General features: G+C 40.6%; 1 protein-coding gene across 2 annotated transcripts in view; it reads right to left on the bottom strand.

Moving 5' to 3' along the window:
- Positions 1 to 1,955: 1,955 nt before the first annotated feature.
- The window catches only part of BMPR2 (bone morphogenetic protein receptor type 2), a 116,941-nt gene continuing 92,313 nt past the window's right edge, over positions 1,956 to 26,583 (bottom strand). Inside the window, exons 6-13 of one of the 2 annotated variants that reach the window (XM_044431688.1) lie at positions 25,131 to 25,361; positions 23,464 to 23,578; positions 21,391 to 21,551; positions 18,845 to 18,992; positions 15,115 to 15,251; positions 13,482 to 13,654; positions 11,028 to 12,307; positions 1,956 to 10,019 (exon numbers count right to left, since the gene is read on the bottom strand). In XM_044431688.1, coding sequence (XP_044287623.1) covers positions 9,769 to 10,019; positions 11,028 to 12,307; positions 13,482 to 13,654; positions 15,115 to 15,251; positions 18,845 to 18,992; positions 21,391 to 21,551; positions 23,464 to 23,578; positions 25,131 to 25,361 — 2,496 coding nt within the window. In that variant the 3' untranslated portion in view covers positions 1,956 to 9,768. Of the gene's footprint in view, positions 10,020 to 10,133; positions 10,688 to 11,027; positions 12,308 to 13,481; positions 13,655 to 15,114; positions 15,252 to 18,844; positions 18,993 to 21,390; positions 21,552 to 23,463; positions 23,579 to 25,130; positions 25,362 to 26,583 lie in introns of those variants that run through there. The other variant, XM_044431689.1, reaches the window with a different exon arrangement.

Genomic DNA, 26,583 nt, shown 5'->3' with positions numbered 1-26,583 from the left:
TCTATTTAGACACCTGGAGTAGTGCTCTTAATGGCAAATATCTGGTTCAGATCTTGCCTGAGGCAAGCCGCTGGCTTAGTTCAGACACTACCCCAATCAAAAGCATGAGGTAACTTTGAAGCCTGAATTTTGACAGAACATGGCTGTGGTTAGCACAAATGTTGGATGTGAAGGCTGAGCTAAGCCAATCTCCAAGATCACATGATCACTGGGAAGGTGGGGAGGAGAAATAATGGCTTCTTTCCCCTGCCCACCACATACCAGTTTCTAGGCCTGGATCTCTGTGTGTGTAAGAAGAGCCCCCCCCCCCGCCCCCACCAGCAGGTAATATACACACAGCAGCTGTTAAAAATACTTCTCCCTCTCCAGGTCTGGGCCTGCCAGTTGTGTGCTGTGCAAGTTAATTACCCTCGAGGCACTTCACTTCCTTGAGACTGGCAAGGTGTACTGTGGTGGCTGGCTTCAAAGCCACGTCGGAACCGATGGCTTGTTCTAGGGTGGCTTGTGGCCACCCTCTTCTGTATGTCTTGCTGGGTTAGGCAGATTGCACTGATCAGAGGGAGCTAACGGAGGGAGGGGAGACCTATAGAACAAAGCAGACTGTGAAAATCCATGTATTAAGTCTGTTGGTTGATGGCTTTTCATTGGTGAAACCTTAGCGTGTCCTTGGAAAAGAAACATCAAAGGTAGGGGAGAAAGAGGGATTGACCTGCTTGAGCCTGCCAATATTCTGGAAGAGATTACATGCTTTGAGGTGAAAATACTCTCCTGTGCAGTGTACAGTGGGGTTTTCCTGTTCCCTCTCTGCTTGGGACTTGCAGCCATCTAGGGCTCTATAGCACATCAAGGAAATACCTCAGGAGTAGAGCAACAAAGGCATCCCTTATCCTCCCCCCCCACACACACCACACCTCAAATTCCCCTCCCAAGCATAACTTGGTCACCTCACCTTTGCGGTACATGCATTGCTGATCGCCCATGCTGGACTAATGTTGCACAAATAGACATCACTTTCATGGCAGGCTTGAACCCCATGCCTGAGATTTCCCACATGCTTTTTGGTTAGCCTCAAAGTCCCTCAATCTGCTCCATTGCTTGGATAGTGGTGCAGAAGTTTTCACCCTTCACCATATTGCCCATGAAAGTCCAATAACTCTGGAGGGGAAGGCTGGTGGAACAGAACTCCACGGGCATCTCCTCCTTCTGGCAAAGTTGAGCCTGGGCTTGAAAAGGCTCACAGTCCATTGCCCATCCTCTAGAACAAGAGCAGGAAAAGACAGATCTTTTGGACTGCATCTCTCAGAAGTTCCTGTGCGCATGAGCAATGCTCATCAAAGCTGAAAGTTGAAGTCTAACACATCTGGAGAATGACTGTGATTGTCTGGATAGTTCAGACTCTATACCTGATTTAAAATGATTGAACAGCTGAATGTGTGCTCAGGTTCATGGCATTATCTTGAGCCTCTACCTCCATTAAGGGAGCTACTGGGCTGAAAAGGTGTTACTTTAGGTGTCCGCCTGAAATGACTATTTTTTCTAAAGTACCACCAACAAAATATATCATTACTCACCTATTCACACATGGCTGTGCTCATCATCACATACAGCAAGGAATTGCAATCTTGCAATTTACAAAAGCATCTCACCTGATTTCCTGGAAGTAATTCTTACTCACCGCAGGCACCCATGTGAGTACTATTAATAAACTTGATTTACTACTGGTACAACAACATAGAAAAATGATCAAAAGGACTAGCAGAAGCTGTATGTGGATGATATAGAAATCTGTATCCGGCCACATTTTTTGCAACCTACTCTTCCATTATTGAAGGCAGAAGAAAGAAAACTACTGACAAATAATAAACAAAGAGATTTTCATGCCATGTTTTGAATAGTAAGCAGTGACATCTGCTGGTCAGAGCACTGAGTTGTTTAGTACACAAAAAACAGCACACTTTCATGAAGGTGATTTTTATTAAATGGATTAATGCATCATTTTACAGCAAGCCTCCTCCCCGCCCCACCAAACCTAAAGAATAGGTTTTTAATGTTCTGATCCAATTTCTTTTTATCAATACAGTCTCTTTATATAGGGTCATATATAAATGAAGCATTCTGTTACAAGTATTCATAGAAAACTCTGAAGTGGCTTTCAATAATGTCAGCTTTCATAGAGGCATCCACAGATGCCACCGTGGCATCCAAACCATGATAAAAAAGCGTTAAGTTTCATTCGTAGTCACACTATCTGCAATATGCAACTTAAAAGAGCATAGTAAGGTACTGGGGCAAACTTATACAGAAGTAGTAAAACTGATCATTTATAAATTCAGCAGTGAGAGGCTACATTAACAGAAAGCATTAGCTGTCAAGACAACACCGAGAAGACTAGCGTTCTTGGGCTCCTCTTCCCCTCTAGGTAACTTGCTTTAGAGGTGACTGTTGTGTAGCTTAGTCTTTTTCCCAGTTAGAGAATATTCATGAATTCATAGTTAAACTTCTGCTATCACCACTTAGTGCTGGGCCACTGTCCCAATACAGCATGTAGCTGAAATGGAGTCCTAAATCTGTAGCCACTGACTTGCCTGCCAAGACAACATGTTTCCTCTCGTCTGAAAATGCCAACTAGAAACACAGTTCAGTTGTGGTGTAAGCTACACCAACTAATACAGAACAAAGAGGGGGTTGTCAGTTTCTTTTGCAACCTAAATTTGATTTTTTTCATGGACAAAGTCTAAGTGCTGCAGATGATAAGGATACAGCTCCAAAAATTCCAAAGATACATTATATATTGTCATGTTGGTGCTAAATAGATATTAAATAGTAACAGATGTCCAAAGATCTAGAACAGGAGGGTTACCAAAACAAAATCAAGTGCTTTCAAACCATCTAGAAAATATTGTTACACTGAAGTCATAGAGGAAAGAAAAAACAGTGCACACTTCAGGCACAATTCTATGCAGGTTTAGACAGAAAAAAAGTCTACAACTCCCTACATAGCTGGATGGGGCCTGCTGGGAGTTTTAGGCTGCTTTTCTATCTAAACTAGCAAAAGATTGCACACTTTCCGATTTCTTACTGGATCTTGCATTAATCTGTGTGCTGAGGTTTGAGTTGAGGAGGTGCACTCAATTCAGATGTAATCAAGTTTTTTATCCTCTGCATTTTACTTCTTCTTTAGCCATGGTACATCATGCAATTACTGTACATAAGGCAACCAAGTTTCCAGGCCACTTGGTGCCTATGTAAATGGCAGCCCTACAATTTCATGTCACAATAAATGTGCTAACCTTTAAAGAATCACATGACCCTTTGCTGTTTTGCTCCCATTCAGAATTTTATGAAGTGGCTGTCTAGATGGATCCTCGAAGTGGTCTTGCAATGCAAGCACTATTCAATCAGTCAACTAGGTATGTGTCAGCAGAGCACTGATGAACGGTATTTGATTTCTGTCTTTAAACATTTAGTATGAGTACTCATAGCTCAGGTAGTGTGAGACCAGTCCTCTTAACCAGTGTCGTTCATGAAGTTCAAATTCCAAAGAACAAGGAAGTACAAGCAAGTTGTCTAAAATGGAACTTTAACAAGTTGCCTGTCTGGGTGATGCTTGTAGGACTTTTTTTCTGTCCAGTGATGCATAGGATTATACCCTAAATGATCCTCTTTAACACTGAACAGGATTTTTAAAAAAGGGAATAGGAGAATGGGCTATTGTGTTTTCATTTGTGTTATGGTTTTATTCAAAGAAATGAAAATGTAACAGCCAGAATAAGCCAAAGGTGGCAACCTTAGTGAGTGCTTAAACTGGGGCAGTCATAAAAGACTCTTCAAGTTGAATGTCATGTTGCTCATACATCCAAGTGAAAAATGAGAAATAGCTCCTGCTTGTTCCAGATGTCCTACAGACTAAGAGGCCCAAAAGTACAAAGCAGCAACTGTGAGGTTGTTATTCATTTGTGCACAGGATCCAGAGGGTTTTCCTCAAGGGAACACTTCTCTTTCAGAGATGTCACATTTCATCAGGACTTAAATTGCAAATTGTTGCTGAAAAAATTTCCCTGGCTAGCAAGATCTTTGGAATTGAGGCTGTTTTCTGTAATATGGTTGAGTGAGTGTCAGGAAAGCCATTGGAAAATGTTTCAGACATGCTACAACTTTAATTCTAGTGCTCAGCCTGTACTGGAGATGAAATTGACTCCTCACTTCAGTGCCCCATATAATTTCTCCCTTAACCTCACACAGTTATGAACTTAATCCTTGTCTAGTAGCCACTTTCTCCATTTAAACTGCAGCCTTAAGCTATTTATCTTACTACAGGGAAAAGATATGGGGGTTCTGTATCTTTTCCCCTACAAGAGAAAAGCAAGCCAAGTTAATGATAAGGTTTGAAGTGGATTATTTAATAAGTAGGCTATGGTTCAAAATTAATTTGCAGCTCAAGTCAGATGCAATAAGTAAGTAATGAAAGTAGTACAAGTGACTAAGCCACTCATTTTAGGCTTAGTATTCTGACAGCATATCATACAAAATGTTTCCAAAGATTGCAATAACTTGCGGTGTGTGTTAACTGGAAAATGCACTGAAAGACATACAAAGTATGATCAAAACAAAGGACAAATTATTCTTCCTTATATAGATGGATGGAATAGGTTTTTATGAACTTTATATAAATAGGCATATTACATTGCTTTATTACATCAGGGATAATAATGTGTAAGAATACAACACAAGGAGAAGCCCTTACCAATGCCATTGAAGTGAAAGGACTTGCCACTAATACACCACAAATAACTGCTAGTAGACAGTTTCTTTCACAGATATGCATATGTGATGTTTTCCCATTTTTCCCCTAAACTACAGGCATCAAGGATTAGAAATGATTTGGGGAAACACTGTTGGTACTGCAGAATATGTACACAGACCTGTAACTTTTGCGCTTGTTCACTGAAATAAAAGCAATATGAACTTTCACCACTGAACAGAACAACTTCCTAGATTCAAATGAAATGGCAAAGGCAGCATGAGTTACTACATCTCTTAAATCTAACACAAAATGCATGCTTTTTACACTGATTTTCCATGAATTCAACACTTGATAGCCGTATCTTTTCTTTTCAATCCTTTGCTTGCTTATACAACGTAAACACAACTACAATAGTGCAAACACATAACATGTGCACTATTTCTCTTCCCCTGAATTAGTATGGGTAAATATTTTCCTTTGGGGAAATTTACAGGGCAAAAGATGAGCCTGCCTTACTAGAAAAATAAATATTCTCTGACTTGCTTAGTAATGGAACATAGACACCTTGCTGGTATCCATTTTTAGATATCTGCTCTTTCAAAATGGAAAAAGAATTAATCTTTCAATGAAGTACTTTCTTACTCCAAAACATTAGTGTATAGAAGCCCTTGCTATATACTCATAAATGACTCTTTACTGATAGAGTACTATCAATATAATTTTATGGTAGAGTGTAGACATGCTTTTTCTGATAACTGGGCAAAGATCACTGGGGCTAAATGTCTACGGTGTTAATTATCAGTGCACTGGAGATTATGAATGAAATTAATTCTCTTGAACAGGGATATTCAATCTCTTTCAGCTTGAGGACCACATTCAATTTTGGAAGAACTCTTGGGGAGTGGGGTGTTACAGTCATGGCTGAGCTAAAAGCTGAAGGAGATAGTATCGCAGAGAAAAGGAACAGGGGTGCAAACAATACTTGTACAATGTCACTTAAAGCTCTCACTGCCAGCAACCAAGCCTTAGGAGGGACATTTCAGCCAAAGTCAGGAAACTACCATATGATCTGTTCAAGTGGCAGAAAGGGGGTAACTGAGAAAGCCTGGAGGACTGGACTGGAACCCCAGTCGGGCCCTATTTGGCCCACAGAGCTAAAGCACAAAATCCCTGCACTTGAGCATTCAAAAGATTGCACTGAAGCATGTGGATCTGTGACATCAGTGCAACTGCAAAGTAGCCCAGCGATCATTGTCAGCATATCATTACATACTCCAGTTTTTCTTGCCCTTTCTGTTGAGTTCTAAGTAGCCTCGTCTAATAGTTTGCTAATTTTTGTGGAATTTGGGACGTCCCAGCCAAGGCCTTTGCCAGCAACCTCCCCACTGTGACTGCTCTGGACCACTACTTTTTCATTTTGACTGAGGAGCTTGATGAACACTCCTAGGGGGTCGGGTGGTGGGGGAGAGATTAAAGCCACCCTCTGCCAGTGGTCATAGTCAGCAGCCCGTCTTTTACTTTTGAGCTGTGGGGTGGGGAAGGTTACCAGGGCACCTAAACGATTTGTAGCCTGCACAGAGCAAACAGGCTGCCCACATGTGGTCTTAGAGAGGGGTACAGAACCTCTTTCAGCTCAAGGACTGAATTCCATTTTGGAGACGCTCTCGGGCACTGCACTTCAGTGATGTGTAGAGCTAATGGGGCAAGGCTAAACCAAATCAGCATATCCTAACATAAAGTTCTTACTGTCAGAAACTAAGTCTTAGGAGCGCCATGGGGAGATAGACTGTACCCAAACCATGAAGCAGTTGGCTAGGGAGAATAGGGGTGGTCATGGGAAGGTGCATGGCCATCTGGAGAACCTCGGGGGGAGGGGGCGGGACTTGTTGCCTGGGCATGAGGTTGTACATCCTTGGCCTAGGAGTGCACACTGTGAGATGCTGTCCAACGTTTAGAGAGGAAATGGTGATGATTCTGGCCTTGAACAAAAATACCCAGGCCAGAGATGCTCCTGACCCAAAAGGGAGCTCAAGTGGTTAAGTCCACCTGGAGGCCCTCAATGCTGCAGGCATGGATTGATCCACAAGTTGCTCTCCTGGTGAATCCCCCCTGCTACTGACTTTGCTACCTCCCAGTGTAAACCGCATTCCTGTCAATGGGAAGTGTGACTGGAAAAATTCGGAGCTCATTGGGTGCATAGCTTTTTCTAACTAAAGTACCTTAAGCTTGTCCTTAAGGATGAAGCAACCACTTAGCTGATGCCTACAGCCAGCAGAAGACATAAATTGCCTCTGCCTGAAGCAAAGCAACAAATGAAAGCCCTTTCACAAAGAGATAGCAATGGATATTCTCTATAAGACCCAGGAATGGCCATTATGTTTTGGCAGACAAGGCAGAAAATGTCTCTCTCCTTGCTGGCAGTAAAAATGGCATAGTATTAGTTTGCTTTTTAAAGGTTGCCCAGTCTTACTCCCAGAGTTAGCCCTGAGGCACAGCCTTCTCACTGTGCCTAGAGGTGGGGCTAGTCCTTCCAATGTCTCAAACCTTCGTCGGCTGTTTCCATTTAGAACTTGGCATTGAGGAATTCATAGCTTTAAAGCTGTGAAACAGTTCTCCATAAAATAGCCTCAAAAATATTAACTAGGTACCCAATGCCCCCCACCCCAAGTTTAACATTGTGAAATGACTGAATTTTTGATGTGGAAACTGAATGACACACTAAATGACCCTATTCTAAAACCAAGAAAGAATAAATTATGGTCAGGTCAAAATATATGTACACTGCAAGAGTTTGGGCCCCAGCTTTCTAATAGAATAGGCATGCAATGGCCAGGAAGGGCATGCAAGATCTGCAGTGATACTTAATAATGATGTACGATGACACTGAAGAGAGTAATGTGAGTGGGAAAGTGACAGATTTTTAAAATGAGTAGTGGTCCATGAAGGGCTAAAAAAAGGGGGCTTCTACCATAGGTATCATATGATGCAAACAGAAGTCTTATCTCATGGAAAACTTTAAATATTAATCAAAATTATGATGGATTTTAGATGCTGTCTCCAATATCCTGGTCCAGAATTTCATCTCATTTAGATCACTTTAATTAACTACTTTCATTTGCAAATGAACTGGATTATCCATGTAATACCAACATTCACTCTAATCATCTGTATCTGAGTATCTTTTATGAACTCTAAGCACAGTTTTCAAGACCTAAGAGTGGGAAAAAATTGGGGACTACAGAAGTAAGGAAATAAATTCTTCAGAAGTCTAAAAAAATAAATTAACCAATCTAGCAGAAATGTGCATAAGGAAGTGCTTTAAAAAGTTTGATATGTGTAGACCAAATATCTATTTAAGCCAGCCCTGGATCATGATGAAACAAATCAATCTTGTGTTCAGAACCGTATCATGCTAGGTGCTATTTACTTATATAAATATGCATTTTGAAATGTTACACAAGCCTGAACAACAACTGAGACAAAAGGCTTCATGCTGGGACAAGGATCAGAAAGCAAATATCTAGCAGTTTCTGTCTAGGTAGATGTTTCTACTGTCTTTCAAAAGTGGTACATAATTGGCCAGACATGCACAAATATGCAGTGTTTCATATATTCTGAATGTTTCCCCAAGAAAAAAAATTGATGTTTTCATGGTAGGCATGAGTAGTGTTCTAAAGGGGCAACTGATGCACAGGGCAAGGTTTTGTAAGAAATGCATCTTTTTGATTACACTCTAAAATAACCAATTGCATACCAAAAACCTGATGCAATACTAATCTAGACCATTTGGGAAGTGAAAATAACAGAGGTATAGGAATCCGTGAAAGTCCGTGTTTTAACTCTTCTGCTTAAAAAGCTTTTTTAGCAACCAACCTACAGTGACATTTTAAGATAACTTATCATGATTAGACAAAATTGAACTTTTCAATATGCAACAAAGGCATTCATTAAGGAAAGATGTACATAAACACAAACCATACTTAACAGTCAAATTGTATAAAAGGTAAAATGAAAAGCGGTCAACAGCTGGAGCTACTTAACGTACACAATAGCTGCAATTCTTGCATGCATCTTGGCTTTATGAAAGATACCACAGAGCTCTCTCCAAGGCAGAGCTTTCTTAGGCTGTAAAACCTGCCAATGGGAGGCAGGTTTGTTAAGAATCAGACTTATTGGACTGGTAACTACCTCCACTGGTTGTACAAACTGACCTTTGGTTCCTTTCATTTTGTTCAACACTTGCATCATCCATTAAGAAGAAAACTGAAAACAGCTAATTTGGAAGGATGAAAGAACATTTTTTGTTCTGGTTTATTTTTTTTTTAAGAGCCCTTTTAAGGCAGGGAAAATCATACATTAACTGTGACCTTGGAGCACACATATTGATACAAGCAGCTGCTTCAAGCAGAGTTCACAGTTAAAAGCTCAGGCTGCCAAATTATGAGATTAAAAGATCCCAACACCTTTTAATTCCAAAAGGGAGAGTGTGTTGTAGTGTTGGAACACAAACCAGGTACTGTAGACTATTGCACATTTCAACATAACACAAGTGAAAAATAGAGAGTTCAAAAGATAATACACTCTGTCACACAGAAACATACAAGTGAGCTTGTGCACAGAACCCAAAACATGAATAGCAGACACCACTGTAGCCCATTGGCTTATGTGTTTAGTGACCTTTAGAAACCGGTCCAAACTGATTATCAGCAATACATTTTTTTGTTTTTGTTTTTTAAAAAAAATATTTTGAGACCACAGCATTTGATACATTTATATATAATTCTGTGGTCAAGGACAGACAGATGTAACTTTGCAATACTAAATAAAAAGTGCAAAAATGTTAAAAAAAAGAACAAAATTAAAAATATGGAAGCATAAGCTAAAAAATTGTCTGCATAGCTGAAATCTATTTAAAGCAAGTCCTTGGTAAGGGATGCTGACAGGAGAAAGCAGTTTTTTAAAAAAAAGTCTTCTGCATGTTTAACAGAATGCAACAATGTCATTTTTGTCAGCTTTTAAACAATTCACAGACAGTTCACTCCCGTATCCTTTGACACCATCGTTGTGGCAGTACCTCCTTCTACAAGATAAACAGCTGTGCTGGACTTAGAACTAACCACTCGATCGTTGCCATTGTTGTTGACCTCACAGTCAAGCGGCTCTGTAGATATGACCCATGTTGAGGGGCGCCACCGCTTAAGGGAATATGGTGTTTTCACACGTTTCTTGATCTTTTCTCCTGAGCCGGGTTTGCCATCTAGGGATGACTCGCTTACTAAAAAAGGAAGAAAGCACAAGATGTCATATAGAAAGAAGGAGCACAAAGGCTGAAGCAGTGCAAGGGAAAAGGCAAAAGCAGCAGACGCCAAAGCAGTCTACTTCAACTGACCTCATCTTGGCAACCAGCAACAGTCAAAGAATATGAAAAAACTAAAGTGCAGGTCTAGATTTAGTTGCCTCTTATGTAATGGTGTTATTTCCCTTGGATTTAGAACTGATTTGTAGTTTCCATTAGAGCAACTATTGAACAAACACTGCAAAAAGGAGTGTTCTCTTGCATCTACTCTTGCTGAGAGGAGTATTGCACAATCAGCAAAAAGTCTTCCCTTTGTGCCTTCCAAACATGTTGAGACTGCAGCACCCAAATTCCCATCAATGGCCTTGGAAGTCTGGGAGTTGTGGTCCAAATGCTTCTGAAGGCCACCAGGTAAGGCTGAGCAAAAACAGTACAACTCTAGCCAGACTCTAGCATATTCCAGTATTTTTTAAAATCATCACCACACACTGCTAGCATGTCAAGAAATAAGGTTCTCACCTTGCCTTCCCCATAACATCATTTTCTGTATGCAGATTTTTTTTAAACTGGGAAACTCCAATACTTAACCTGCTACCTGCAGTCTCAAATGCTAGAGCCCAGCCAAAGAAATCCCACGTGATCATATCCTAAGAAAATGAATGAGATGCATAAGCCTGTATCAGTACTTGTTAAAACAGCAATCGGAAAGGCCATTTGAAAATGAGGTCCTGATTCCTCTTTGTGTCTTAAATCTGCTGTAGCAATGAAGATGACGTTGGCAAGCAAGGATCAGAAACTAGGGTTTGAAGCAGATGTAGACTTTGTGCTTTGGGTTGGCGGGATTCTTGAATGAGCCAACAGCACTTACAGCCAAAGCACTGCCCTGAAGGTACAACTAAGGACTGGAATGCGGTACTGTCCAGTCAACATGTTTAATCCTGAGAAACATCAATCAATATTCACCAATAAATTCCCACCAGAACTTACACTGCGTACTACAGCCATCCAAGGTATTTGTTGCTGACAGATCCAGTGAGTTAGGCCTCTGTGCTCTTCTAGTCTGGGTTTGTCCAGAATTTGGTGTCATCCTCTGGTTGCCAAAAGTCGAAACTCCTTGCCCTGGACACGGGTTACTGTTGTTGTTGTTGGCATTTGTTCGGCCGTTATCCAGGGACCGTTCTCTCCTGTCAACTAGACGATCCAGAATGCCTTCATCCTGGCTCACTTGCTGCTCCCTTCTCAATAAGGGTTCGTGTTCGTCGGGGCTTGAGTTGATGTTCAGACGAGTGTCCTCTCCGCTGAACTGGTTCTGCAACATCTCCTGGGCCCTGTGTGCCCCTGAGCCCGTCGCCTGGCCTGATGGCATTGTGCCATTGGCATATTGGGCTGCAGCAGCATGAGCGTTTATTGCATGGCTCCTTCCTGCTACTTCATTGGTGGTAACGGTCACCACATGAGGTTCTGCAGCATTGATAGTGTTCATCTTAGCGACTCCAGTTTCTACTTGCTTCAAGTTTGATTTGTGCTTCCCTCCAAATTTCAGCCGGGGCTCTTTTGTCGAGTTTTTGGTGCTTAAGGGTAGGCTAGTAGGCCTCTTTGGGAGGTTCTGCTGCTTGGGAAGAGGGTAGACCTGAGCAGGCTGGACATCTGGAATCAGACATGCTTGACCATTGCCAGCTTGCGTGAAGTCCTGCTGCCCCGTTGCTTCTACAGCCAGTTTTATCAGTGGGTACAACAAGCTGGAACTAGTGCTGCTGAGCGGATCTGGCCCACTGAACTGCTTCAGGGAATGCTCCATCAGGTTCTCATCAGAGCTCTCCTTTAAGTTCTTGTCGACTTCCTTTGGATCCAGCTTGTTGGTCTCCAAGTCCTCCTCTGTTAGCTGCAGGCAAACAGGAGTTGGCCCAAGTGGCTGCACGCCATTTGCAGCACCAAGGTTTGTTTCACCTGAGTAAGGCATCTCGGATATGGTGGTCATGCCAGTGCTTGGGGTGAGGCCAGTTGTGTTGGTGGTGGTGGTGTTTGTTGACAAGCTTGTGACGCTCGTCTCAGGGCTAGGAATACGGGCTTGTGCTTGCTGCCGCTCGTAGTTAATGGAGTTTCTGTTCTTCTCCCCAAGCGTCAGTGGTGTGCTTGACATGGAAAGCTCAGAGGAAATGTTCTTCACTATGCTGTCAGTGTGGTGAATGGAGTCCTCAATGTAAGATGAGGAAGAGTAATCTTGATATGGTCTGATCTTTGGCACACGCCTATGGTGTGACAGATTTCTTTAAAAAAGAAAGCAAAAACATAGTAGGATTATGGGTGATTATACTATTTCCCCATAAAAGTGTCTGAAGTGTATCACTATTCCAGGAGTTTTGTTCTGTGAATGGCACTAGCCCTATGTTAAATGCCTCAGATTTGTGTTTTTCGGGGATGATATACTCACCATTTTAGCTGACACAGGCCGATTATAATTTTTGTTCATGATTATCCCACTTACAATAAAGTTGTTCTTCCATGCTTTTAAGAAGTGGGAACAGGGATATTACCAGGCATGGCTAGTGCTAGTTTGGCCATGTCTGGAAATATCCTCCGTGATCATGAGACAGTTGCACCTTCTGTGCATGAGACCTGTGGATGTCAGTCCGCCTTTAGAATGATGCAGGCAGTGATCTTTTCCGGATTACTAGGCCACTGGAGTCGGATGTTTGCTCTATCACGACAAGTAGTCTTTTCTCATATTCTTTGAGAACAAAGCCAGGTTTTAAAAAAGTTGTACAGTGTAATGGTTTTATAAATGAAGATTCATTTTGTCAAAATATGTATATTAATTTTTGACTTCACACCATGCCAAAGGTAGGGCAAGAAGGGCCCTTGCAGGTGACTGCTTGGAGTAAGCAGCTATTGCATGTCTGCCTTTATGTGACATGCTTGCAAATCCCCTTTCAGTCTCAGGTTGGGATATTCTATATACAGATACTCTATACATAGAGGGTGAGGGAAAAGAGGAGAATATCCTTTTTTTTAAAAAAAATTAAATGCAGCATCTGTGCAACTGGGGTTCATTTTCCCTGCCCCTTTTCCCCCTAAGAATGTGGGCAGAAGTGCAGGCACATGAGATGACAATTCTGGAACTGATTGCATCACAAAAAATATTCAGTAAGGCCTGTAATGCCTGCACAAACCCTTTCCACAAAGCCATCACAACAACCATGGGGAGATTATCTGCAAGAATAATCAACATTTTCCCAGGCACAAAAACACTGTGATTAGAACACTGGGAGAATATGATATACCTGAGTTCAAGCACAACATCAAGGAAAGGAATGTGAACAGAAAACAACAAGTACGAAGCCAACAGACAGTACACATGGTAAAAATGCCCCTATCATCCCTACTGCACAGGTTTTTAGCAAACAGAGCAAGAATGAGCACTGTATGTTTGGTACTACATACCTCTCATTCTGCATAGCTGTAGACATAGGGTTAACTGTTGGGCTGACAGATTTATTCCTCTCCCAGATCATCATGAGTTCAGCCATCCTCTCTTCCGCACACTGGGCTGTCAGCCGAGCTTCAGCATCTTGATCCCAACAGTCTTCGATTGTCTCTTTTAGTGACCTCACAGCCTGCAGAGTAAAACACATTTCCTGTGCCTTTCTTCAACAGAATGCCAATACCAAACCATCATAAAATTGATTCTTAAATATTCTATATCCTGAAGCGACAGGTAATGTTGCTTATTAAGATTACAAAAAGAGCCATGCTGGATCAAAGCAAAGGGCCATCTAGTTTGCACAGCAGCCACTGAAATGCCTACAGGAAGCCCACATGTTAATTGAGTGCACCAAGCACTGAGAAGCATCTCCTGGAGGTAGCCTAGCACCATCCTGATGCAGAGATCATCAAAGCCCTCTTTTCCATGAATGTGTGTAATCGCCTTTAAAGTGACCTGAGTTGGTGGCTATCGCTGCATCCTGTGAAAGTGAATTCCACAGTTTAACTAGGCACTGTGTGAAAAAGCACTTTTGTCTGTCCTGAAACTCGCACTGTTTGCCCTCATCTGATTCCCTCAAATTCTAACGTTAGAAGAAAAGGAGAAAAGCTCAATACACTTTTTCCAAACTTGACATAACTGGTAGTTTTATCATATACAATGCACCTCTTTCTTTCCTTTTTCCTAAACTAATCCAAGCATTGTAAACATTCATCAGAAGGGAAGAGCTTAAATTCCTCAATCATTTTGGTTGCCCTTTCCTGCAGCATTGTAATTCTAAGACAGCTTTTAACAGCACAATTCTATGTACCTTTACTCAGAGGTAAGCACAAGTGTGTATAGCAAGGGTGGAGAACCACTGGCTGTCCAGAGGTTCTCCATTTGTTTGGTTATTTCCAGTCCTATTGGAAACAAAGCAGCTATAATTATAGAGAATGAGAGTTCTTACATCTGTTTGCTTCTGTTCATTAATTAAGAAACAGAGTAGGCAAAACAGATTTTCATTAAACTAATAAAAAAAATTGCATGATTATTTACTGTATTTTTCACCATGTGTGAGATAATTCCGCCAGCTTTAGATGGGGGTGGGGGGGAATGAAGGGTCAAATCTGGGACATCCTGGGGAAGCAAAGGGCCCTTGGATCTGCCCCCAGAACAACCTGTTTTAATTCCTGCCATTGACAGAAACATCACAAACATTACTTGCCCATGCAACTTTCCCTTCAGCATGCTGGGTGCTGCTGGAGAAGACATGCCACCTAATCAATGAAGGGGTTCATCCACCCATCCTAACCCATTCAGACAGTAGATTCAGGGGTTAGCACTGAGCTCTTAACCTCCTATGATAAAATCTATTTAAAAATATGCAGAGATAATTTAAATATCACAATAATTAAAACTGAACATAGCATGCACCACTGAAATGCATCCTGAAATGTTCAGGAAAATCTTAATGTTGTTCAAAAGCTGCAATAGTAACCCATTGTATCAAGCTCCTGAACAGCAACCTTCTGAACAGAGGCTTACATTTTAAATGTGTCGAATGAAAAAACACAAACAAAAAACCAACAGCATGCATCTAGCTGCTCTCACCAAGCTGTTCTCTTTCCAGGCCTCTGGGAATTTTGGTCGTTGCTTTTCCCTTGAAACAAGGACTTGCATATCTTCAAAAGTGGGGTGGTTTCCAACTTCCGTTTGGAATGCTGTCTGGAATTCTGGAACTGATTCTCCTATTGCAGAGAGCATTGTTTAAAGTGTTGTATAATAAAACAACCAAAAAAGGTGGGCAGGTGAAATAAAATGAAATGACTTGGCTCTGAAATACCAGGGCACAGCAGGAAGGTGTCTGCTGTATTTTCTCCCCTTGTACCAAGACCAGGATTTGGTGGGGAATAGGCATATATGCAGTTTTGGCTGCAGCTTATCCAGCTCTTTATCTGCTTAAACCTATATAGTTGGGTGACTGGAAGTAGTGAACACTTCTCTCAATCTTATCCTCACAACAACATTGTGAGGTAGGTGGGGCTGAGAGTCTGCAACTGGCTCAAAGTCACCCAGTGGGCTCCATGGCTGAGCGGGGACTAGAACCCAGATCCTCTGAGTCCCAGTTCTGCACTTTTAACCACTACACCACTAGCTCTCATTTACAGGTGTTCACTTCCCTGGAAACTACAAGGATGAAGAGTGGCTTAAAAATGTTTGAAAAATAAATCAAGTAAATGAGCTCTCTTTGAAAACGACTTGTTATGTACCACAGCCCTTAACAGGAGGGTTCATTTTTGGGAATCCAAATGGCCTGACAGAGGAGCATTGTGGTATTATTTGGGGATCACAGGACAGGGAAGGTTTAAGAGAAACAAATGGAGATGTGGACACCATTTCTGTTTATCCCCCCCAAATTCCTGATTCTTTCCATGTGTGATGCACAGAGGCCATGATGAAAAAGGCTAAATTTCTCTTCGCCTTACCTAAACCATTCCTTAGAGCACAGGGAAGGTATTAGTCTCATGGTACACACCCCTTCCAAGGCTAATGCCCACCTTTAGAATAGTGTAAGTTGTTACAGAATCAAGTAGACCAGCTTTCCCTTACTTCATTTCCTCCAAACTGATACTCTCAATATTCCACAGATCCCAGAAGCCACCAAGCACAAGTTCTTGGATAGTTTTGTTATGTGTGTATGTATTTAAATTTAGGAAAAATATACTTCTGCATATCTCTGAAGCACATCTTCCCAACCCCTAATATGCAGAAATCACAACCTTATCATTAGGCTGCCAGATTCCACTAGTGACCAGATCACCTAAGCCTGATATTAAAAGGAATAATTTAAAGGAGACACTTAACGATAGAAATTATGAATATCAACTTTCAGAAAAGAAAAAAGTGATTTCAAAATTTATTATATTCACTCCTAAGTCACGTTTATCCCAGTGGTGTTGGAGTAGCTTGTCTATACATGTCAATGGAATCTTACACATTTGCTGAGATAATTGAATAATAATATCTGAGTGCTGCAAACATGTAATGCCCAACCCACAAGCAAATACAACCACAAAAAATCAAGAACATCCTGAGCAACAGAAATTGTAAAAATACTGAAAGGAACCCAGCTCCTTCATCCTCTCCAATAATCCCAACTAGTCTAAGGAGCTCTTTGACTCTGCGTTTTAGATGGCCAAAGATCAGTAACAACCACATAAATATTCTTTTTGCCTCTTCTTTTGCCCAGTGTGGAAATTCCTTCTCTTGGAATCACACATGGAATTTATTCGAAAAACGTAACATGAACTAGATAAGTTTACATGATGTGCATCTCTACAAAAACTTCAAAAGTTTAGAACTCAGACATTAGCTTAATTTCCCCCTCATTATCACACAAGCACCTTGTAACATATTCTGTCCAAAAACCTTCCTTTTTCAAGATGTGGGAGTTTCAGGTGCATATTCACATGGAACCTTCCCATTCTGATTTGCCTTGGAAACAAAATATAAACATACTACAAAGTGCAGAGCTTCCAATCTCCCTGATCTGCTATGTGCACAACAGTTTGTGTATGTGCTACCTACGCTTGTAGGGACTGACTATACTAGAACTGACACCACAGTGCCTCCCAACAAACCTCATGGGGACATGTCGATGGTGTCTATTCAGCTGCACTGCCAGTAAGCATGTAAGCTTTCCTTAATACCTAAAGCTTATCAGGCAGGATTAAGTTATTATGAACCAAGTGTACATATGTCACCATAAAGCACAAAATCACTGTGCAACACTAGATGGCACTGAGATCTCTGTAATGAATAAACAAGAGAGCTGTGTAGGGATGTATGAGGAATCCAATGGGAGAGTGGTTGACAATCTAATGGATTTCCACAATTCAGGCCTGGGTTCTGGTTTGATAACTCTGTGCTGGTGCTGATTCACTGTGGTGCAAATTCACCCAGTGTGCAGACTTCCAGCTCTAGGACAGATAGCAAATTGCATATTTTGGACCACTAATAAAATAAGCACCTGAAAATCATGCAGTTTTAGTGCATTTCTGCAGAATCAGTCAATCAATGCAAACTGATCTTATGCAAATTGGCCACTTCTGCACAAATTAAGCTGGAGCCACATTAATTTGGGGGTGTTTATTTGTGCATTAGTAGTCAAAAATGTGTGCAAATCATGATTCATCTTAGAATGAAGTATGGGAAACCCTCCTCCTCCTCCTACCTCAAAGTCAAAGTGGGCTGGCAATCTGTTGAGATGAAAGAAGTCAGATTTCCATGTTTTGGTACTTTAACTCTAACCTGCATCTTAACTCCAATTCTTAACACTCAAGTATAAGCCTACATTTCAACAACATGCGCAAAGGCACACTCGGGACGTTCTTATGGACCACTCCCATGGCTTTTCCAATTGAGGATAGTTTCAGGCCTCAGCACATGCCTAAAGACCCAGGTTTTCTGAAACTTAACTCTATGCTGAGGCTTAATCCCAAGTTGCAAGCCCAGATACAATGCCTCAACAGCCAGTCAGACAGCATGCACAGAAGTGGCACTCGGAATGCTCTTCCTGACTCCTCGCTTTGTTTGCCGAATCTGGACTATTTTCGGGCCCCTGGACATGCATAAGGACATAGGTTTTCCTAATTGTAACTTGAATCTTAGTCCCAATGCTAACCCCTACACAAAATTACTTTACATTCAGGCAGCATGCATCAAGGGAAACCTCAGGGTGTTCTTGTTGAATGGTCAATCTTTCTGCCCAACTGAGGCTACTTTCAGGCCCCTGAACATGTATAGGAACCTACGTTTTCCCAACTCCAACCCTACCTTGGAGCTTAACCCCAATCCTGACACTTGCACTACTTCCAATTTGCTGTGGCTCAAGTTCAGGCAGCTCCTGGACTTCCATCTGTAAGATGGAACACAAGTTTTAACTGCTAATGAAATTTGCACAAGTTCGTATCTGAAGGTCCTGTAGATCTACCTGATTTGTGCAAATTCCACCGATATGTGCAAATTATGATTTTATGCAAATTGGCCAATTTTGCACAAATCATGCTAGAGCCGTTGTGCATATTTCTTTCCAGCATTTATTTGTGCATATTTCATTAGCAGTTAAACAAGGGTCCATTTCAGAGACAGAAGTCTGCAGGGGGGAAAACCCTGGTTTTCTTCTGATCTTTCTGAGCTAAAAGAAGCTGGATTTCTTCTCTCAGTACATCTCAGGAGCTGGGCTTTACCCCAGAGTTACAGCTTCCCATTTAATAACAATAACACAAGAGCACCAGCAGATATAAGTAGAGTTGGAGAATTTCAGTAATTCTTCTATTACCTGGGAACAGGTCTGTGCATCTCATAAAAATCTCCCAGTAGATTAAACCTAGTGCATACATATCTACTTGCTTCAGAGCAGACTCACAATCCCTCAGGTTCACTGCTCCTTCCAGCACTTCAGGGGCCATATAGCGGATTGTTCCAACCTGCAGAAACATGTTGTGACATTCTTATAGTAGCACAGTATGTATGAAATCCTCTTTAAGCACCTACCTTTTAAAGTAATTCAACAACAAAAAAAAGGTTTTCAGTTATGTTCACTTTCATTCTGAAGATGGCATTAGAACAAACATAAATGCATTTCAAGGCCATCTGCCCACCCCCACCATTTCTATTAACTGCATTTAAAGTAACATTCATGCCCCTTTTATTGTGTCCTCATTCTGAATAGACATCTTTAGCTGCATGCTCTGATACTCAAACAGAATTTTGATGGAACAACCAAGATCAGAAAGAAACAGAGGAATGCTTCATTTAAAAGTCCAGTATTTCCTTGACCTGAGAACTGATAGCAAAGCCCCTCTCATTTGCAGCAGGTGCAGGGCAACAGCTGCACGCAGGGTAAACATCCTTAAAAGAATGTTATTCATTCATTTGTTCTTATACTGGATGACAGGATTAGGTAAGTTATCCCCACCACCCCCACTTAGCAATATGAAACACCAGTAGCTGTTTCTCACCTTAAAAAGAAAAGGGTAATTGCCTCTTACAACATTTTGTATTATGTCTCTACTATTTGGAAAAGATAAATTGGAAAATGGCTTTCTGGGGGGAATTACTATCCTTTAGATCCGTAATTTTCAACCTTTTTACAGTTGGGGACCAGCAAAAATAAAAAAGTTATTTCAGGGACCGCTGGGGCAGAAATAAAAAGCATTATATACATAATATAGTATTTTGGGCATGAATTTTTAAATATAGTACCAATTTTTTTCCTAAAATAACCAGAAACTGCATTAAATTGCTAATAAAACAATAAAATATTGAAATTAAATGTAATTGAATACAACTGAAATTTTTAGAGAGCAATATGTAATTCAAATAAGGCTACTGAAAAAATCTGCTGTTGCTTCTTTTCAAGAATACTTGATCAAAAATTTACAATAGCAAAATATAAAATCAATATAAATGCAATACTATACTCATAGCAAATACAAATTCAAATGCGATATCAACAGCAGAGCAATATAAAATCAAACAAAGTTATTTAATACAATACAATTCATAATGTTAAATACTGAAATACAACAACCCCCGCCACTCAAACCTCCATACACACCAGCACAGACTGGCTGAGAAAATACTCTCAGCACAATCCCACCTCAAGTGTTTCCTTTCCCAGCAGAGAAAGGAAGATGCCGGGTCTCAAGTCCCCGCCCAGAGGGTGACCTGGCATGGCGTGGCTCCCATCGAGCTGCCTTTGCCCTCCCTGGGGAGGACTCTGCAGCGGGAGCACAGCGAGCCCCACACTGGTCCTGGTAAGTGAGAGGTCCCCATCATGCATGCACACGACAGCGGCTCTTTCATGGACTGGCAGAAATGCCAGCAGACTGGTGGCAGTCTGCAGACCAGCGGTTAAAAACCACTGCTTTCGATTACCTTTAAGCTGAAACCAACATTCTCTGGAAATACATTGAGGCCACTTTGCATTTTTCTATACCTTGAGTTAAAAAGTAGAAATATATTATTTCTCAATGTTCCCTTTTCAGATTCAGACACAAATTCACTACCCGAAGAAGGGGTAGAAAAACCTTCATCTCTCAGGTTAAAGAGACAGTCATTGCTGGAGGTGCTGGAAGGTCTGTCAACTTATGCAAGCAAGTTAATGAACAACGGAATCTTGTCACTTCTAGGGCACTGCTACTTCTTTGGCATCCCGTCAGGATCTGACAACCATATGAAGAGTGAACTAACAGACTACATCAATCTAAACTGATAAGCATCTTTCTTATCTCTAAACTCTTCTGTGCCAGTCACTAGAGAGGAAGGGTTGTTGTTGCTAACGTGGTTACTTTCAGGTGTGTTGAGAGGAACTCATTTGGAAACACACAAATCACTTTGGGGCACCTGCAGGACTGTCAGCAGCATCTTCTTAAGAATACTTGCATGCACGAAACTGGCTTTGATGCTGGAAAGGGGAAGGGGAGCTGCTGTCCTTCCAGCCCCTGCATCTATTAGTAATCAACATACCTTCAACTTGGTAGAAGGAGAAACACCCCCCCATACAGCCCTATTAAGATTATATACATTTACTATGTCAGGTATGAAGGACTCACACAACGTTCCTCTTCAGAATATTTATAACCAACAAGCAGGAAAGGATTGGGTTATGTCTGAATATTCAGATGCAAAAGCTGCCTCTTGAAGCATGTGCAAGTCCCCCTTATCAAAGTTTAAAATCAATCAATTCTCTATTCACCAAGTGGGTATATAGCTGTTACATCCAGTCTGTTCAGTTTTCTGAAAATAGTTCTAAAATCCATTTGTCTCCTATAGTGCATGATTAAACGATGTCCAACCTTTGCACCCCCTTTTCAGACTCACCTCACTAATTGCAGCATTGTCCTCCTCACCTGGGCGCACCAGTCTATTTCCTGTCAGCTTCATGGAGAGGCCAAAATCACTTATGACGCATGTTCCATCATTCTTCACCAATACATTACGGCTGTTCAAATCACGGTGGGAGATGGCAGGCTTGTAGTGATCTGTAGGAATTTAGGAACTTACTTTTTTGGAATTCCTAGGGTTTTCCTCCATATAACTCAGAATACAGGTCCTCCAAGAAAGCCACAATTTTCCTTGCATACAGTGAGACTCTATGGGAGTGTTTGCCTACTGTACTGTATAAGTGATCTTTAATATTTAAAAGGTGATAAAATCACCCTCCTTTGTCCCATACAGAAAAGGCCTACCTCAGAAAGCCATAGTAGTATGACTTCTACCACATCATCATTGGCACTTAAATTTTCACCATTTTAAAGAAGTAAATTTTCCTCCTGTGCAAGAGAGGCAAAGTACCCTAGGTGCTTCTGTTCAGGCAATTTAGAAAGATCAACATTGTGTACTGTGCACATATACAGGGAACTGTCCACCCAAAAAAAGAGGAGCAGGATTATGTTTCAAAGATGTCTGTATGCTCTGGAAGAAGGGTTAGAATAAGTTAACATCTTCAGCTTGTGGAGCTGTTATTAATTTCACCTCTTCAGCCAAAGAGTCAAGTTAACTGTAGGAGCTTAGCTGCAGGAACGGCTGAGCTGAGCTTCTGAAGGCAATCTGGTATGTTTCTATAATGTGGAATGGATGACATTCTTTTCCATTTATAAATCATTAAGTTGTAGATTCACTTTCTGTGGTTTTGCTTTCTGTTCTATAATTTCATACTGCTATGTTTTTATTCCCTATGTAAGTTCTATGCATTGATGAAAATTGCTTTGGAAAGGTAATGACTGTTTCAAAAATGAATCAATATGGCAAATTTTACTATTTTACATTCCAGATCTAAGAATTACATAATCAGAATTATTTCAAAATACAATGAACTGAGTGAGCATTACAATGAAGAAATATCTATATTGGTACTGCAGTAAGTAACACAAGTATCTTGCTTTTTTGTTTTACAAAGGAAAGCATGGGCCTAAGTCATCTATACAAAAGTTGCACAGTGAAAATATGGCAAAAAGAGTGGTCCCTATTATTTTTCCTGTAGTGCTAAAAGTTAATTAGCTCCTTCATGTGCCTTGATCCAGGAAATGTGGTTATCTGGCACAGAAACATTGTTTAACACAGGGAAGTGCCTCATCCTGCCTAATCTTGGAAGCTAAGCAAGGTTAAGTCTGATTGAAATCTGGATGGATGACTTAAAAACGTTGTGAACCATCCTGAGAGCTTTGGCTACAGGCAGTATACAGTAAACTGCCTGTAAGATGATGATGATGATAGCAGCTCCAAGTTTCTCTAAAAGTATTCTATACACGTACAGAAAACACCCAAGACATCTTAAAATGCATACATTCTGTTTGTCACCACCTTCTCTGTGCATTTTTCTTAGGCTTCATACTTGTTTTTCATTAATATGTGAAATACTTTGCTTATATACATTCGTTACATGATGTATCTAAGACAATGTATAGGAAATTAAGACACCTCTCAGCATTTACTAGTTCCAAATGCAAAGGCCAATAACATATTATTATTATTATTATTATTATTATTACTATTACTATTACTATTATTATTATTATTATTATATTTAAAACTTTTGCATGCCATTCCTTATGCATGGCATCTCAGGACGGCTTACAATACTCAAAATCAGAATATAATAAAACCATCACATCTATAAATAAATAACCCAGTAACAACAAAAAATTAAATCAAAATCAAAGTGATTGTCAAAACGTTAAAATACTATTTTTTAAAATGAAAATTAAATAAAAAGGTTTTGACCTGGTGCTGAAAAGAATATAAAAGTGTACATTGACAGAACAGTTTATTTCTGGTATAGAAATGTTTGCCCCAATTAAACACACACACAAATCTCTACAAGTCTAAAAATTCTACCACATGACACACAATCCACAATTATCATCTTGAAAACCTGTCTCCTTCTGGCCTTACCTCCTCGAGGTAATTCTGTGTGAAGATATGCCAGGCCTCTAGTTACAGAGTGTGCCAAATGACAGGAGCTCACCCAGTCACTTGCATGAAGGCTCAAATATCTGCTCAATGAACCCTTGAAAGAGAAAAAGGACAGTACACTTCATTAGGTTTATTAGCTAAGTTAGTCCCTTATGAAAGCTTTTAGCTAGCTTATATTTCCAGTATGCCATTTCAGTATTTGTAAACATTGTGGGGCTGCAGTTACTAAGAAGAGAACAAGGCTAATGCATTTGTGGTTACTGTTGATGCTGTCTAAGCATAGCACAAAGAACCCCCCAATATACCTTCGCCTTTCCAGATGCATTTCATGACAGTAAAGGAAATACATATTTCCATGGGGCGAATAATTAAAATCAGGAGACATCAGCTGCAAGCAGATGAGAAGACTCTGTGCCTGTATTGTTTTGCATGCCACTCATGGGACATGCAATGAAGTTTTGCACCAGACCTCTGTGCAAAAGTTCAACCATCAAGCTATTTCATTGTGCAAAAGCACCTATCAGGTTTGCATTATAAAAAAACTATCCTAAACTAGGAACATCCCCTGAAGCATTGTTAAATCAGTTATTACAAAATAAAAGAATATGGCACAACTGCGACTCTGTCTAAAGAAGGCTCCTCACCAAAACTCAGGAACAGGTATGGTGGACATTAGCCAGGAAGCGACTCAGGGGCCAATGGGAATGCTGAAGAAATGGACAGGTCCAGAGCTGAGTACTTCCCTGGTCTGATGAGGCCCAAACTGATTTTTTTTGGCTTTGTTCCAAAATATTATGTATGGCGCAAACCCTGAAAACACTAACTCCTTAGTGATGTTTGGTGATGGCAACATCATGTTTTGAGTATGCTTTTCCCTGGCATGAACTGGGACACTAGACAGGACTGGGGCCAAATAAAGGGTAATTCTAGAGGAAAACCTATTTCAGTCTGCAAAGGATGTGGGACTGCGGCAGAGGTTGACCTTCCAGCAAGACAAAGACATTGAATACACAGCTGAAGTGGACTGGCTTAAAATCAAAACCCAGAAAGTTTTAGAATGACTTAATCAGACGTTAATCCAAATGAAAATTTGTGATAGGATTTAAAAATGCTGTCCCCCAGTGGTCCCTATCCAACCTGACAGGCTGGAGCAGTTTTGTGAGAAGGAATGGGCAAACACTGCAGGATCCAGATGTGAAAACCTGATAAAGACTTACCTAAGAAGATTTGCATCTGTAATTGCTGCCAAAGGTACTTCTGTCAAGCATTCTGTCAACTGGGTAAATACTTAAGAAACTGAGAAGTGCTAGTGTGTTTTTCTTTACCTTTGTGCCACCAAAAAAACTTTACACCTTCACATTTTGCAACATCATGTGGTAAAATGTCAATTCAATCCTTTTTCTTGTTGTAACACAATAAAATCAAAGAGGGCTTAATACTACTTCAAGGCACTGTATATAACCCAACTTCTGGCTTTAACCTGAGGTCTTGCTCTAAAAAGGAATTAAACACTACAAAAGCAGCATGCTGGGGGTTTTGAAAATGTAAAGTCCTACAGAATACTTTAAATCAACTATAACAAAAGTCAATTATTTTTATTTCCCCATAGGTATCTGAATAATAATAGTTTTTAAATTGTAACTTACATTGGGATAATATTCCATCACTAATAAATATTCCATCCGTCCATCTGTGGTGAATCTCTCATCTCCCACAATAAAGCGGGCAATGTTGTCATGTTCCATCAGTGGGATTCTGTAGATGTTTCTCTCATTGATAAAGTTTTGACGATTAGTGAAAGAAAATACTTTTACAGCCACTGGACGTTCATCTAAGGAACCTTTGTATACTGCTCCATATCGTCCTCGACCAATCAGCTGTGAAAATATATTTCAAGTAGCCATTAGCTGAAAATTCACATGAGGTACACTTACTGCATTAATAAGTTGTTTTCAGTGAGCCTAACCATGCTGTTTCTATGTCAAATTACGTCCTTTTCATTTGCAGTGTTGCATTTCAGTCCCACAAGTACTGCCAGGATCCAGTGGCAAGTGCTTCTATGCATGCTCAGGAAAGGGTGCCATTTTTGCTTTCTTGGCTGAACTGAAAGCTGCTCCTGAGGGGCCACCAACCCACAGGAAGAGTTTGTGAGTATAGTAAGAGGGATGGCTCTAGCTTGACATGACATGGAGATGTATTTGAAACTGCTTTCAGTTAATTTTTGATTAGGATTTACCCAGTTTGCACCTTTCAGTCCAAACACAAACCCGAGCGCAATTTGTGGTTGAAGTTCAGAAAAATGTGTGCTTTTGGGAAAAAAATGCCCAAAAATGCTTTATACAGCATTTGAGAAAAATGTATGAGAAAAATTCATATACTGCATTTGAGTATACATATACGGCATTTGAGAAAATGCATATACTGCATTTGAGAAAATACATATACTGCAAAATTAATGGATACATTTGAAGATATGCAGCAATCTTGCATGACAAGAAGAATCCAAAGATCAAAATCTGATACAGAAACAAGAGCTTCCAGATAGAATTGGAGAACTTCAATGAGCTTGAGTTTTGCTTGTACACATATCCCTACATCAGCCATGTGTTTGAATCCCGTGACTGGGATTCTCTTTCTCCCCCTCTTAAACAGCAAGCAAGCTCAGGGCCAATGATTAAGACAACTGTATAATAGTTGGTTTTTTAATTATTTTCCCTACACACCCTTCGTGTTGACAATAGCCCAGGGCTATGAGGGAAAACAGCAGTTTCAGAGGGACAACTTTCCTTGGGAAAATGGTGTAAGGAAAAGGGCTAACTCCCTGCACAATAATTCCAATCTGGGCCAGAGGGCCTTGCAGCTAATTATTCCAAAGGGGGAAAAAAGGAGATGTTGCTAGTGTCAGGTCTCCTTTGACTCTACAAGGCACTGCTTTGTTAAACTAAAATAAACATGTTGCTCCATGAATGAGTTCAACAGAGGCTCACTATAAACTTGTGAATCATGCTTTATTTTTTCTAAATGAGAGCTGTTAATGAACCCAAGTGGAATCTTTCCTTCTTCACTGACAAGTAGCATCTCCATTTATCTAAGCCTAAC

Source organism: Varanus komodoensis, unplaced genomic scaffold (genome assembly GCF_004798865.1).
Source record: "Varanus komodoensis strain SLA01 unplaced genomic scaffold, ASM479886v1 scaffold23, whole genome shotgun sequence".
Taxonomy (NCBI): domain Eukaryota; kingdom Metazoa; phylum Chordata; class Lepidosauria; order Squamata; family Varanidae; genus Varanus; species Varanus komodoensis.
This window is presented reverse-complemented; position numbering and strand designations above follow the sequence as displayed.